This window comes from Epinephelus lanceolatus, chromosome 5, assembly GCF_041903045.1.
Source record: "Epinephelus lanceolatus isolate andai-2023 chromosome 5, ASM4190304v1, whole genome shotgun sequence".
NCBI lineage: Eukaryota > Metazoa > Chordata > Actinopteri > Perciformes > Serranidae > Epinephelus > Epinephelus lanceolatus.
In genome coordinates this window covers 21,036,656-21,052,136 of record NC_135738.1, presented here as the reverse complement: position 1 = coordinate 21,052,136, position 15,481 = coordinate 21,036,656, and the positions used below count along the sequence as shown (strand labels likewise).

The following is a 15,481-nucleotide window of genomic DNA, read 5'->3' as shown; positions in this document are numbered from 1 at the left end:
TGATAACCTTAACAGCGATTGTTTAAATCGGGCGTGTAATAAATATTTTTTGTATATTTTAAAATGTGTTTTTAAATATAGTTACATTAAAACAAAGGTGTGTCGTCTAAATACAAATGTTTTTTGACATTTTCCTGTACAGTCCATCTGACGTAAGGCCGTCGTCAGTTGGTGACGCTGTGTCTCTTTGTTGGCTTAGCAGCGGCGACGTTTTGTTGTTATTTTCGCTGCAGCTGAAAAACAGGCTCGGATAATTTTGGTTTTCGTATTGTTCCGCAATCAACATTTCACACACTGTAGACTTAGGTGTGCTTGTCACAAGTTGATAACCACCCTAGGAATGGACTCAGACGAGGGTTATAACTATGAATACGACGACGAAGAGGAGGAATGTAGCGAGGATAGCGCCGAAGAGGAGCCGGAGGACGACACCCTGGAGCTCGGAGAGGTGGAGTTGGTCGATCCCGTGGTGGCCGGTGGAGAGCGAGACGAGTGCGGCGAGACTGGTGGAGGTGGCCACGGTCCCGGCGAGGAGGAGGAGGAGGACTACCGCTTCGAGGTTTTGACTGCCGAGCAGATCCTCCAGCATATGGTGGAGTGTATCAGGGAGGTCAACGAGGTCATCCAGGTAGGTATTCTGGTATGTCGGCGTCAGGAAAGACCGGGGTCCAGGCTTGGGTGAAGCATAAACAGGCCCTGGACGTTAGCTTAGCCGTTAGCATTGTAAGGAGTAGTTTACTTGCTGGAAGTTGGCACTTTGACAACAGCGCTCCGATTTCCACAATACTAAAATGATTTTTTTTCTCAATGTAGCTCTCCTTTGTGTGGGTGTCGCTTAAATGACGATATGGACAACGTTTAATGTGTACATTTAAATATCAATTTTCGTACGAATTGTGTGCCAGGAAGTAGTCTAATCCCATTGAGAAGTTGGCTGTAGCTATTGCTAAGCTAATGTTAGCTTGCAAGTTAGCTAGCTTGCTAACTAGCCAACTGTAACCGTTAACCCAACACATTATTGGAAAAGCATAATGTCTCTAGTGTTGAATTACTGCCAGCTCCCACGAGACGACAGTTGGAGGTTTTTAACCAGACAATTTAAACTTAACGTTATAAAATTTGTAAAGTAACATAATCGTTGACGTTATTTTTATGTTGGACGAAAGGCTTGGTCATCGAGTTGGTTAGCAAGTTACGGTAAAACGTTAGGTTATTTACGTTAACGTTAACGAGGAATTTAATCGTGACTTCCAAAAAAGTTTGGATGGATTACACGAGCGAACGTTGTAATCTGGCAACGGCTATATTTTAAATTAGATATAAGGGGAAACTCAGTGGAGCCCTTCGGTTTAGCGTTATCTTGGGCCTCCATTTCCTTTCACTTAGCTACACTTGGGTACGGAATAAAATGGAAAGTGGTCTTGATAGACCTGCCAGTATTACGTTTTTGAGAAATACCGTTGTATTTTATGCAACAAAAAGTTTCTGAGTATTATTATTTCACTTCAAACAAACCCATAACCTCAAGTAGGTAAAATACCAGTACAGTGGATACAGTACAGCCGCATGGCAGTTATTAACAGCAGAGACTGATACGGTGATTCTTCTAAAAATAGTATTTAGATCTACCTACTTATTTTTTTGTTTTTTGGCACCACCAGCAAATAACTTTTATAGTTAAATAGCCATATATTTTTTTCTGAATTTAAGATTACAGTGGGAAGTATGTCACAGTAGGATAGTTAACTACTTGAACTTACTTTTCTTCTAAATGTCTTAAGTGACTTTGCTTACACATGTAAAGAGTGAATGGGTTTTTGCCTGGCCTCTGACGACACTTTAGGGGTAAAGTTATGGATGTATTTCATCTGTAGAGACCTTGTTGTAGAGACTCCACTGCAAACTTCAGATTAACATAACAGGCAAAACTTTCATAACAATTGTCGATGACAATACTAAGAGTAATTGCTAATCCTCCCCACCTTAGTTATATCAGTATGAGTAGACAAACTATAAGGAACTCTCATCAGAAGTACAGTTCAACAGTGCCACAGACTACAGCCTGTAAAACAAGAATAAAACAAAACAACTTCTCTCTCAACATTATTTTAATCTTAATAAAGGTAGCATTAATTGCTGTGCAGTTGTATTGGACTGAATAAGCTTGAGCTTTGTGTACCTGATAAACTAGGAACTACTTTATTTTGTCATATGATATTGATACATTGGTACCATCGTGGTGATATTTTCTTGATGTATTCAGCTTGAATTGCACATTAATAACATGCAGTAATATTAAGATATTTTTGGACATTTTTCATGCTTTATTGATAGAAAGTAGACCGATATGAAAGGGGAGAGAGAGGGGACTACCTGCAGCTAAGAGTCCTGGGCTGTACTTGAACCCAGGCCATTGCAAAAAGGACTCAGCCTAAATGGTATGTGCTCTATGTGGTGAGCTACCGGGGTTCCCCTAAATACAGATGTTTATATTCAGGAAGCGTTATGCTTTGCGGTTGATAAGCCTTCCACCTGCTTATGTCTGTTTGACATTTAGCTGATAGCAGACATGTACGGGTGAGTGTATGAATCTTTAATAAATGTTTGTAAAAGTAAAAGCAGTGCGTAATGCTTTGAATAGGTAGTTCATGATTGATAGCTGCTTTTAGAGAACAATGATTTGATCATCTTTAGGGACATTTTCCTCTTCAGCTACACAAATTATATCTTAACACATTCGCTTGCATCATGATACAGTGATATCATCAATCACATCATTGAACACCCTACTGTAGTAGTATTGTGTCGTAAATTATTTTGTGAATCCCACCCCTATTTACATCAGGATGGAGTGAAACAAGCATTGTGTGTATGAACAGGTACATTGAGACAGTTTCCTTATCTAATCTTGCAGTTGCTGAGACAATCCCTTTGCTCAAACAGTTGAACCATGGCACTGTGACATAGGTAGTGTACTCTGCTGTTGCACCATCATGATTTCACAATTTCAAAATGTGATGTAAAATGTTTATTTTTATGCATTTCTATCATGCATAATACAAAATATGTTTTTACTATTCTTCTTTGAAGGTGACTTTCATCATCTTCATCCCCAGGTGTACCAGGGAAACCCCTGAATGCCTGTAACCATAGTGACACCTGGTACAAATCAGTGTGGTGACTTTGGTAGCTCGACAGTCCCAATTTACTATTCATGCAGCAAAGAGTGTAAATTACTTTATAAGTCATATTGTTACCAAACTATCAATATGACTTTGATGCTTTTATTACCAGGATTAGTTTGATAGCAGTGTGGAATTGAGAGGGGAGTCGATTTTTGTGATTTAAAAGTTGTGGCATCAGTGTTCTATTGTATTTCACTATACCGTTCCCACAAGCAAGCTGTGTTTAAGCACAATGCAAAACAGTTTTTTTCTTATGTTACACACAGATGTGTTTGTATGACAGGGCAGACTTAGACTGATTTTAAAATTAAACAGAAATTCCAGTTTTTCCCCTCCCTTTTCCCATTCCTGTTTTATCTCTGGAATCTGTTCGGGTTAGCCACAAATCATTTGCTATCAATGAAACATCTGTGACTTGTGCAGACACCACCTATGACCAATCTACATTTATTTGCATCTTTCCATTGACTTTTAATGCCACCTCTTAATTTCACTTTGCATTGTTTAACTTAACTGCAGGGCAGCATAAAATCGTGAACTTGGGCTTTTTTTTTGGTTGTTTTTTTATCAGTGTGAGCAGAGAACAAATGGGAGGCAGCAAATAGAAAATCTGGAGTAGATAAAAAGTGATCATTGAAACCAGCAGCTCAACTCTGCTTAAATACTCACTCTGCTCACATGCTCACACAGTGCATTCAAGTCAAGAATTTTGGGTAGATTGTGGTATTTGTTTTGGTCTTAGATCAACATATGACTGATGTTATTATATAAACTTAGTCCTGTAGAATTTTTGTCAAGATGCACTGAGGATATTCTGGCAGCTCTGAAGAGAGTAGCCTTGTACATTGAACAGCATGGCCAACAGCGTCTAGCTCTATATACTGCACAACACATGTAGATAGAGCACGAATGAACAAGTTTAATTTCAGATGTGGTTTTGGCTAGCCGAAAATTTCAGGTATTACTTTAAGCTGACTTCAGCTGTAGGTAATAAATTCATGAATCCATAAATCTGTATAAATCCACCCAGTGATGACTATACACTAAAACATGGTGCTAGATTCAAAAACAGCATGCAAAGAATATATTCACACAATTAATATTTTCTTATTTCAGATAAAGGTAGTCAGGAAGAACACCAAGAATAGTGTGCATAAGTAATGTGTCAAATCACTTTTATTGAGAAAACCCTCATACAGTGTAACAACAGTTTGTTTGTGACATATCTGTATTGGGGATATCATCACGGATATTGCAGTGCTGCACGGTATGGTGCACTTCTGTCCAGTTACAGGGGATGGGGCACTGTAATTGTTTTATTTTCCTTTGTTTGTAAGATTTTTTAAAATCATGTCATCCAGTTGTCTGGTTAATGCATCATAAATGGTTGCCATTTTGCCTGTGAAAAGTCTTTGAAAGTATTGTTGTCTGTAGTTGCCTATTGTTCAGCAACTGCTGTGAAAAGAAAATCCAAACTCCTCAGTGTCATGCAGTCCAGTAGAAGAGCCCTGGCAGTTAATACTACTTTTTGTGTCAGGGAGGAGTTGACTGTGGTAGTTTCTATGGCTGTAGTTTGTGGTGGTATTTTATTGGATTCTAATGTAATGAAAGGTTTTTCTGTCCACAAGATGTTTTTGTCCCCTAACCCACATCAGTGGACAGTCATAATACATTTATTAATGCAGTGCATTCATTTAAGTAATAATGAATTTATTTATGCAACGTAAGCAAGGGCCTTTCAATCTATAATTATTTTTAGTGATTTAAAATAAACCCATTTCATTTCAGTTAGTCCTTTTTAAATAACCATTCTGGTCTAGTACTAATACATTTCTGAAAACCTGGACCAAAAAACTGTCTGTTGTTCCACAAAAGAAAGTTTGACTGAAAGAAGGCGTAGAGTTGTGGAAGTGGCTTTTCATGCCAACTTTACCCCTGATTAGAAGTTGTTAAAGTGGAGTTTGAAAATTGGCAGTAGATAAATGTCAATTTCAGGTTTATTTCTGACCAGTCTTTTTTTTTGTTCCTCTAGAATCCTGCAACAATAACACGCATCCTTCTCAGTCACTTCAACTGGGACAAGGAAAAGCTCATGGAAAGGTAAGAGCCTCTGAAGATCATTCTTTATGTGTCACCTTTAACTTGTCAGCCAACAAGTATGATAGAGTGAGAGTTCATTTCTTAACACTTTGTTGTTGTTTTTCTTTTTTGTCTCAATTGACTACAGGTACTTTGACGGTAACCTGGACAAGCTTTTCTCTGAGTGTCATGTCATTAACCCCAGTAAGAAGCCTCGGATCCGTCCTCCAATCAACACTAGATCATCGGCACAGGACATGCCATGTCAGATCTGCTATCTGAACTTCCCCAACTCCGTGAGTCCCACAGTGACACCAGCATTGTGTTGCACTAGCTGAAAGTGGTTTCAGGTCTAAACTGTAGTGTTAAAATAAAAAAAAATTTGAAGGTTGTTCAACAAAGCTGTGACTTGGCTTAATACCGCAGTGGAGATTGGACACTGTAACTTGTTGAATGCAAAAGGACCCCTAGCTAAGGCATCGTCACAGACAGTGAGTGGCATTTTAATCCTTCTCTAAATTGTTTTTTTTTTTTAGACCCAGTTAACTGCCTCAACAGCAAAAGAAAAGGAGGATGGCTATGTACTATGACTAATATTTTGTCATATCTTCTATAACCACAGTCAGTCCATGTATGTAGCTCAATGTCAAGAATTAAACTCCCAGGATTAACTATTGTTCAAATTCTTCATCAGTACGATGAGCTAATTTTACTTAACCTTTTAAAAGGGATAAATGCTAAAATCAAAAGATTATTTGTGTTACACATCAGTCATTTTAAAGTAGGATATTAGCCAGCTTTGCACCCTGTAATCAGACATCTGCCTATGCCAGTTGGTGGCCTTGCTAGTTGGGGTTAGGATATTGGAAATTGTTCCAATTTTAAGTAAGGATTATTATTACAAAGAACGGAAGGGAAAAGTATTTTAAAAGTGTTACATAACTGTGACAGAAAACTGAAAATTGAAAGCTTCTGTGTCCTCCTCACATATCTGAAGTGAAATACAGCAAATACTACAATTTGTAGCAATGCTGTACCCTTTCAGTAGGAACTAGAAAATAAGTGTGTCCCAAAGATGGTAGAGTTTGTATCCCGTATTGACCCAGCTCTTCTCTACCAAGTGCCACTCAATGCTGCAAATTTCACTTGTAGTCAAAGTTAATTGAAGCCAGGGGTTGATTTATGTGGATGTGGCCTAATCATGCATGGTTACATACAGCACTGTGCTGTATGTACAGACCGGTGGAGGAAGAGTAACTGTTTGAGGGCCATTCTGTTGGCAAGCTCTGTTCTATCAATACCTGCAGGCAGATGCCTTGATGCCAGAACATACCTTAACATTACAATAGAGCCGGTTGATCCATTCGTGGCCGTCACATATTGATGGGCATGGCTACTTTAAACAACACAATCCTGCCTGTGGTAGTGGATGAATCATCCAGGAACAATTTGACAGTTTATCAACAGAAAGATTAAAATTAAAGGCACACTGCAGTTAACAGCCCCATTCCTTCTCTCATCAGAGGATAAAGTATATTATCACAGCCAGGTGGTTTACTGTTTTAGCTGTGATATCAAGTTGTTCTCCCAATTCAGAAAGAAAGCTGCATAATCCAGACTATGTTAATCAACAATATTTGCGTGTTGGAGAGGTTGGAGCACACAAAATTATCCACCAGTTATTTTAATCAGTTTTTGAAAAGTATACCATGCCGGCATTGTTGGCTACTGTTTACAGTGTTGCCAGTGAAAGTGATAGCCAACCCGAGTTGTGTCTGTTTGGCGATTCGCTTTACTATAGTTGTATTTTTTTGGCGCTCTGTCCACATTTTTGTAGCTACCTTTTGGATGCGTGCTGCTTACAGTCTGGCATCTGGTCGGTACCTTTTTATAAAGTCCGGATGTCACCTGTGCGCTGTGCTCAACAAAATCTAGTGGGTCATAATTAATGATTGAGAAGCATTACTTTTGTATGAGTCTATACATTTTTTGCATAGTATACCTTTTTTAAACCAATATTGTTCTGTCACCTACTGATTCCTTTGAATGACCTCACTCTGATGGCTTTGGCTTGCCTGGTTACCAGAAGCGCATGCAATCATGTGATGTCTTGTTTGTCTTATTAACAAGATTTTTCTCTTTGCCAGTATTTTACAGGCCTGGAGTGTGGACACAAGTTCTGCATGCAGTGCTGGGGAGATTACCTGACCACCAAAATCATAGAAGAAGGAATGGGACAGGTACCCACTAAGAATTTTCCCTGATTGCTGTCAGTCTTGTAATAGCTGTCTGACTAATGATTTGCCTTCTGTGATCTCTTCTCAGACCATTTCTTGTCCTGCTCATAGTTGTGACATTTTGGTCGATGACAACACAGTCATGTGAGTATCTGTTTGTGCTTGTATTTGTTTTAATATTTTGTTGCATATTGGTCAGCAGTGTTGACAATACAAGCGTGTGACTGACCCAGTGGGGTAATGAAAAGAACAGGAAACAAAATAGATTCCTCTTGTTTTTTATTGTGCACTTTTTGTGACATGTAGCTTGTCAGTACATTAAACAAGAAAAGAAACTGTAAATCTTTAAGAAGAAACAACAGGAACAAATTTTATTTGAAATTCTCCCTTCTAAAAGAATTTTTTTTTATCGCAGGGCTCCCTTATTATTCCTCTACTTATCTACTTTACAGTGTTGATGTTCAGCCTGTCGTGCAATGAAATATACCTCCACATTGAAAGCATGGACACTAATCTCTTGTAGCACCTCTTAAGCTGACAGTAATTGTCTTAACCTAAATTCTGATCTGACCAGCTAGCAGGAGACCTAATAGTGTTTTCACTGACCAGTTTAGGGTCAATATATACTTGAATAAAAAGGAGTTTTGTACCTCTTACTCAGTAGCCTGTACTTAAAATTGTAGTTTTGAAATAATGAAATGTGTTATTGACGAAATGTTAATGTCAGCAGACAAATGAATATTTTTACCCTAATGTCAATTTACAATTTTACTTGTGGAAAATTTTAAATTGTGTGACGTCATTTCGTTTCATGCATTGTCTGTTGGAAGTTATACACTGAATATGAAGGAAGGAAGCTTTGACCAAAATCACAGATTTTATGTAATGAAGGCTAATAAATGATTTGACCTCTCCTATAGGCGCCTCATAACAGATTCAAAAGTGAAGTTGAAGTACCAGCATTTAATTACGAATAGTTTTGTAGAGGTAAGCTTTGGGATTTTTTTTCCTCCTTAATAGATTGTTGAAATGGAATATGAAGCCTTTTTGAGTTGTTAGGTTATCCTTTATGCACTATTCGGAAAAGCAGGGACCTTCTTTGTACTTAAGCCATATTCTACCTTTTATCACTCCTTTAAGTGCAATCGACTGTTAAAGTGGTGCCCTGCACCAGACTGCCATCATGTTGTCAAAGTCCAGTACCCAGATGCCAAGCCAGTGAGGTGCAAGTGTGGCCGTCAGTTCTGGTAAGATGGTTTGTGTCAAGACAGTGTATTCGATTATCATTAACTGGTAGAGACAGTACACGAATGTTGACTGTGCACATTAAATAGTCATTTTTAAACATTGTGTAAATTTGATGTGTTTCCTTCTGTTGGCGCAGCTTCAACTGTGGAGAGAATTGGCATGATCCTGTCAAGTGTAAGGTAAGCCACTGGGAATATGTTTACACTTTACAGATATGTTAACCTACTCCTTTAGTATCTTGAGTGAAGTCCTATCAAGATTAGCATTCATTGTGTGATTATTTCTTATTCATATTTGAATTCTTTTGTAGTGGTTGAGAAAATGGATTAAGAAATGCGATGATGACAGTGAAACTTCTAACTGGATTGCAGCAAATACTAAGGTATGGAAACAAAGTAGTCTGCTGGTTTTACCCTCTTGTCTTGTTAGTGTTTGTAGGTAATTAATGTAATGATCACAAATAAATTTGAATTGTGGAAATACTGATCATACTGAAAAATAAGATGTTGAAAACATGAAAAACTGAAGGACTGTACATTCACTGGTAAAGATGTTGACGAGTATTAGCACAAGCTTAACAGCTCATTTGTTTGAATGACAGTCAAACAATGGTCCCAAGCCAGCAGGCCTTCATACTGTTTTGGACATAACTCTAGATTTATGAAAGACCTGCAAAAACTACAAAGACTTACAAAAATCCTTACTCTCACAACAGGAGTGTCCAAAATGCCATGTGACCATTGAGAAAGATGGTGGCTGCAATCACATGGTGTGTCGGAACCAGAACTGCAAAGCTGAGTTCTGCTGGGTCTGCCTGGGTCCATGGGAACCCCACGGCTCAGCCTGGTAAGAGCTAATGGCTTATTTAGTAAATGATGATGGTGTCACTTCTAGTGCTGTGTTAGAATATACTTTAAATAGGCCTTTTTTATCGTGTTGTTGTCATTATAATTAAAAACGTTTTAAGTAACTGGAAAGCTAATATAACTATTCAGATAGCAAGTGCAAATCTTCATGTCATGCCGTTTCATGTTTAAATACACATCTCATGTCAGCTGTATTATGTGACAAAGCATTACAACATAAAGAAGTGACAAGTAGTACTGATGTTTGTTACAGTATTCTGGAAAACACTGTTGATGGTTCTGACCTGGCTGTGATGTTTCAGGTACAACTGCAATCGCTACAATGAAGATGATGCGAAGGCAGCCAGAGATGCTCAAGAGGTAATAAATTTCACTCATATCGATACATTTAGAATCTTTTGCATGCTTTTTTTTGTTGGCAGACATGCCGCATACCAGCACAATGTTTGTGTGTGTATGTATGCAAACATTCAAAGGTGGCTCATTGGCCATAATTCTTACTATAAGGCTTAAGGCACTTAAATACAGGCAAACTGTCGATAAATAAAATAAATAACATACTTAATGTAAGTCTCTGACCTGTTGATAATTCCTGAACTGCAGCTGCATTCATTCAGGGCAGGCACAACTGACTGACTAAAATGCATGACGGCACACTGTAGCAGGCTGCAAGTACTTCAACTGTGTGCTTTGAGTTGGTATTCTCTACGACGAACAGTATATGTGAGTTTGGTCACATGTACACAGCAAGAAACACTACGTAGCATCAGTTATTACTTTGGCATGGTTCAAATCTGCAGTGGCTGCGTGAATTGACCTGTAGTCTGTTTTTGTGTCATTCAGCTCATGTACACATTCAGGTGGTACTGCCATAAATGAAATGTTTAAAGTGCTTCTAAAGATACACCAGAATAGAGTTGAATAATGTTGGCACAAATCATTCAGTGGAGCTTGACCCACCTGGCTATCTGGCCAAAGTCAACTAGCATGCAACAGCTGATCAACAACAATTAGTGCGCTGCCAAAGCTTTCCAGGTAAAACTTGCTCTGCAGAATTTCTGTTGCGTGCATGCAAGTAGTAGACATAAATAGACCATTTTGACAGCAGTTGTTTGGGCCACAGGGAGTACGAAACCGAGGATGACGCATACTAAACAGAACAACCTGTACTGAATGGATTGGGATGAATATACATGCCGTTACACCCCAAACAACTGTGATTTCTGATCACACAGCAGCAGCATCCAAAGTATGGATTCCATCCCACTGCACTGGGTGATGCACAAAATTCTGACAAGAAATCCTGTAAAAAATGTATATCATTTGGCACAAAAGTGCCTAATATGCTTTAAAAGAGTACAGTCCATTCCAACTAATCAAACAAGTGACAGTAAGTGATGTAATCCTGCTGTACAATATTAATAAGTCAAACCAAAAAAGAGTGGGCTGGACCAGGGAATGCTGCTGCGTTTGCCTGGATATGAATGTCTATTACACCCTTGACGAACATGATTGATGATTTTTGCATACTGAAGAATGTTGTCTTGCTTGAAACACCTGCAGAATACAATGTAGACATTTCATTATACGTAGCTAATGATACAGCACCCAGCAAGTTTTAAGATTTGCACTCTAGTACAAATCAAGTTGAGCATGCTTGAGTTAATGCCAGTTCCATGATGTGTGTGTGCAGCGCTCCAGGGCAGCCTTGCAGAGGTACCTGTTCTATTGCAACCGCTACATGAACCACATGCAGAGCCTGCGCTTTGAGCACAAGCTCTATGCTCAGGTCAAGCAGAAGATGGAGGAGATGCAGCAGCACAACATGTCCTGGATTGAGGTGCAGTTTCTGAAGAAGGCCGTGGATGTGCTGTGCCAGTGCCGCTCCACACTCATGTTCACTTACGTCTTTGCCTTCTACCTCAAGAAGAACAACCAGTCCATTATTTTTGAGGTATGATAAAACAGAAATTCTTGGCGTAACAGAGCAGATGGTGCATGAGTTAAATTACTTTTAATATTTATATTATATCTACAAATAAAATTTGCAAAGCAATTTGAGTGTTGATTGATAATCTTGACAGTAATCACTGTCCTGAAATGAGGAATATACAATTATCATGGAATTGTATTTGTAGTGCCACATAAAGGCAGCACTGCAATTATAAACTCACCACATCTAGATGAACTTCATCTTCACCAAAATCAGGTTGGCTGATCCTTTGGCAGAAATTTGTCTTTTCCATTCAGTCATAACTACTTGTGAAACCTTGTTAGTGGGCAAATGGATATCCCACGAAATCCTGGCTACATTTCCATTCAGCATTCCTCTCTCTGGCAGCACATCTAGTCCACTGAGAAAGGCCCAAGACTGAATTAGTCACTCGATTGTTGGGAGGAGTGAATGTGAGGAAATCAGCTCAAACTTCCTGTAATCTGAGCTGGGCCTGAGACAAGATCCTCTTAAGTGTAGGAGGCATTATCATGGGTAACTGACAGTTCTGTTAGAAAAATATTTATCTTTTTTTTTTTTTTGGTTCACCAGAACAACCAGGCAGACCTGGAAAATGCCACTGAGGTGCTGTCTGGCTACCTAGAGCGGGATATCTCCCAGGATTCCTTGCAGGACATCAAGCAGAAAGTTCAAGATAAGTACAGGTCAGTGAAGAAAGAATCATAATCACTGCCTGCCGCTGATACATTCGTCTGTTCTTGGATACCAACAAGTGTTTTGTTTCCCTACAGATACTGTGAGAGCAGGCGAAGAGTGCTGCTACAGCACGTGCATGAAGGCTATGAGAAGGACCTGTGGGAGTACATTGAGGATTGAGGACACGTCCCAATGCAACGGACTCTTGAGTATCTTGACAAACTAGAGCGCTGATGCAATTTAACAGGGCAGCACGGGCCTTCTGCCGCCTCTCCTTTGGCAAACCAACCACTTTTGCATCATTTTTTTTTCCTGGAGTTGTTTAACAAAATCTTCAAAATAAATTATATTTAAATACAAGGTAGAGTAATAAAAAGAACGTGTACTACAGTATTGTTAGCAACAGAGTGGAGTCTTGAGAAAGCAGAAAATCCATCTTAAACAAATACATCCTTTTGGCTTGTATTGTAACACCTCCCCTGAACTATCTTTTTTTCCTTTGTTTTTTTTTGTTTTTTTTGTTTGTTTGTTTTTGTTTTTTTTTTTTGCTTGTGAATCTTTTCTGTTTTGATTTTGACTTTTGTTTTCCCATTAGTGTGAAAAATGTTTTCAACACAGCTTTAATTGTCCTGGCCATGTCTGCAATATGTGGTGAGATCCTTGTCTGAGTGGCTGAATGTTGATAGGTTGATTGCAAAGGGGCAAAGACATTTCAGGGGGGAGAAGAAGAAAAAAAACATCAAATGAACAAAATAGCAAGTCTGTATTTTTCAATTTGTAAATAGTCCATATGCATGGGAGTTAAAGAGCAAGAGTGGCACGTGTTTGCATAATTTTGAAATTTTGAAATATTTATTCTTTACCAATACTGAGAAAGGTGTACTTTCGCCATGTAGGTCGAGTCTGTCTACTCCCTCCGTTGTGTGTGGGAGCTTGGATGTCTTTGGCAATAAGGCATTTGTCCCGTCATCCTCAGTCTCTTCAGAGCAGTGCACAAAGTTGCACCTAATCAGTAACTCTTAGTGGGGACTGATAGAAAGAATTTCTCTTAGTTGCCAAGTGATCAGATAAAGGACTCAGTGGAAGTACACGGCTGAGATAGAAAACAAAGAGCAGAAAAGGTTTTACAGTTCAAAGGTGAGGTAGAACGCACCGGCCCTTTGTCCCTCTATTCTAACCCTTTGCTGTACCCTCTTAGTTGTTTTTAGAGGTGTTTAACATTTAAAACCATTACTAATTATTTGCAAGAGCCAAACTGAGTGACATTCACTCTTTTTTCTTTTTTTCTCTCTATCCCGACGTGGCTTGAGATAGCCCTCTTAAAGCTCAGCTTGCACCTTGGGGATTGAATGAGGGTAATAGAATGTACTGACAGCACAGCTTTGTCGTGCTGCTAATTGAGCTGGATCACTGTCAAACAGGGTCAGGCATTTGCATCACTCTTGCAGGGAACACTTGGGTGGTATGGGCCTGGTAGTGGTCCTACCTCCTTGAAAAAGATCTCTCGCCTTGCAGTGAGGCAGAACATAGCTTTAAACCAAGCTACACAGATGGACTTGCGTGATCCTAAGGCAGATGAGGAATATAGGGCAAACTTCTAAAGGTTGTAGGACTGTTTTATAACGCTGTTATGCTTTTGCATTAAAGACTGTATTTTTCGCACATGGGTTGAGGATTCGACATTGAAATGTCAGTGCCCCTCCAGGTTTTGCATTGTTCTATGTGGTGGTTACTCTGGTTGTCAAGCTCTCTGCTTGTAAATGCTCGTTCATGTCTCTGCAATATGGCAGTCTTAACAAGATTGACTGGAGGGGACATGAATATACAGGCACTGATGCAAGTCAGAAGATGACACCAAAGTGTCAGCTTTCATTAAAACACATCCTTTAACCCAGTTTCAGATCTTTGGGGAATTCTCTCCCAAATGCTTCTTATGTGTTCAAACTTATTATTTTATCCTAGCAAATTATAAACTGTATTGTTTATTTGAATAAATGTCATGAGAAATCTCATTTTTGGGAGTACTGTGTGAGTCATTAGAGTAGGTTTGGTCTCAATCATATGAACTACCCAAACATCCACGATGCATTTCTGCGCTATGTATTTTTGCAATGTAGTGTACGACAGACCTTGGCAGAGCTGTGTCTTCCAGAATTGCGTGGAATCATTTGGTAACTTTTTCTTTTTTAGGCAAAAATGTTTCTTTTTAAACAACATATACTTGCAGACTGTATGAAAAAGATCAGGTGGTTGGTTGTATGATGTCACTTTTGAATTCATTTTGTCTCTCGAGTCACAAACCAATGATGACACAGGGTGAATGGATAGTAACAAAAGATGGGCTACTTTCTCTAAGCTGTCTTGCAGTAACGCACCAGTTGTAGCTGTGATCATTAGGCTAATATGCTCTCCAGGGCTCACTCTGTTTTCATTGTGTCTGCTAGTAGTTCATGAACATTTCGACATAACGTTTGAAGTAACAGAAGCAGCTACTTACATTTAACTGAGACATCCAAAAAAAACCTTTTAATACTTTTCTACATATCTTTTTCTTTATGCTATCAAAGGTGTTTTATTTCCTATTAGTGTAAAAATGTGGGAAAAATTAGTTGTCTGTTTTGGAGAAAATATTAAAGTGCAAAATGTTGCAAACATCATTCTGGCATGGGTGGTTGTTTGATAATGGACACAATGTTTTTGTTGTGGCAGTATCCATACTCCTTCAGTAGAACGTGTCGCCACAATCAATATTTGATGTCCTTTTAAACTGTGTCCTTAAGATAACTGCTGTGTACTTGGGTAGTCACATGCACAAACTAAACCCATCACTGAAAAAAACAGTCTCCACCTAAATGGTAACTTGAAAAGTGAATTTGCAACTAAATATTCTGCCACAGGATGGGGACAAAGACACTGTCATTCAAACTTCAAGTCTCATATCTTAGGTTACATTCCAAAGGCAGTGTTTACAAAATGAAGTGCTCATTTTTAAAGACACTTTTCTTGTGTTTCAGTCACAGCATTGCAACTACGCTGATGTAATGGGAAGCAAAACACATTCACTGTGTCACTGTGTAATTGTGTCTAGCTGGTAATCTCAGTGGGTTTAGCAGTATGTTCACGTTACCTTAATATTCAAGAAATCCCATGCAACACAGGGGAGTAAAAAAAGCTTCATTGAGTAGTCCAAAAACCATTTCAACAGCACGACATAAA

The 15,481-nt window shown here is 38.9% G+C and overlaps 1 protein-coding gene across 1 annotated transcript; it reads left to right on the top strand.

Annotated features, from left to right (window-relative positions):
* Positions 1–172: 172 nt before the first annotated feature.
* Positions 173–14,922, top strand: arih1 (ariadne ubiquitin-conjugating enzyme E2 binding protein homolog 1 (Drosophila)). Its single transcript, XM_033635299.1, has 14 exons — positions 173–628; positions 5,218–5,285; positions 5,413–5,560; positions 7,412–7,504; positions 7,590–7,645; positions 8,422–8,488; positions 8,642–8,748; positions 8,886–8,928; positions 9,060–9,131; positions 9,465–9,595; positions 9,918–9,975; positions 11,309–11,569; positions 12,161–12,273; positions 12,361–14,922. The coding sequence occupies exons 1-14, from the start codon at positions 341–343 to the stop codon at positions 12,443–12,445; spliced, it is 1,590 nt and encodes a 529-aa protein (XP_033491190.1). The 5' UTR covers positions 173–340; the 3' UTR covers positions 12,446–14,922.
* Positions 14,923–15,481: the final 559 nt, after the last annotated feature.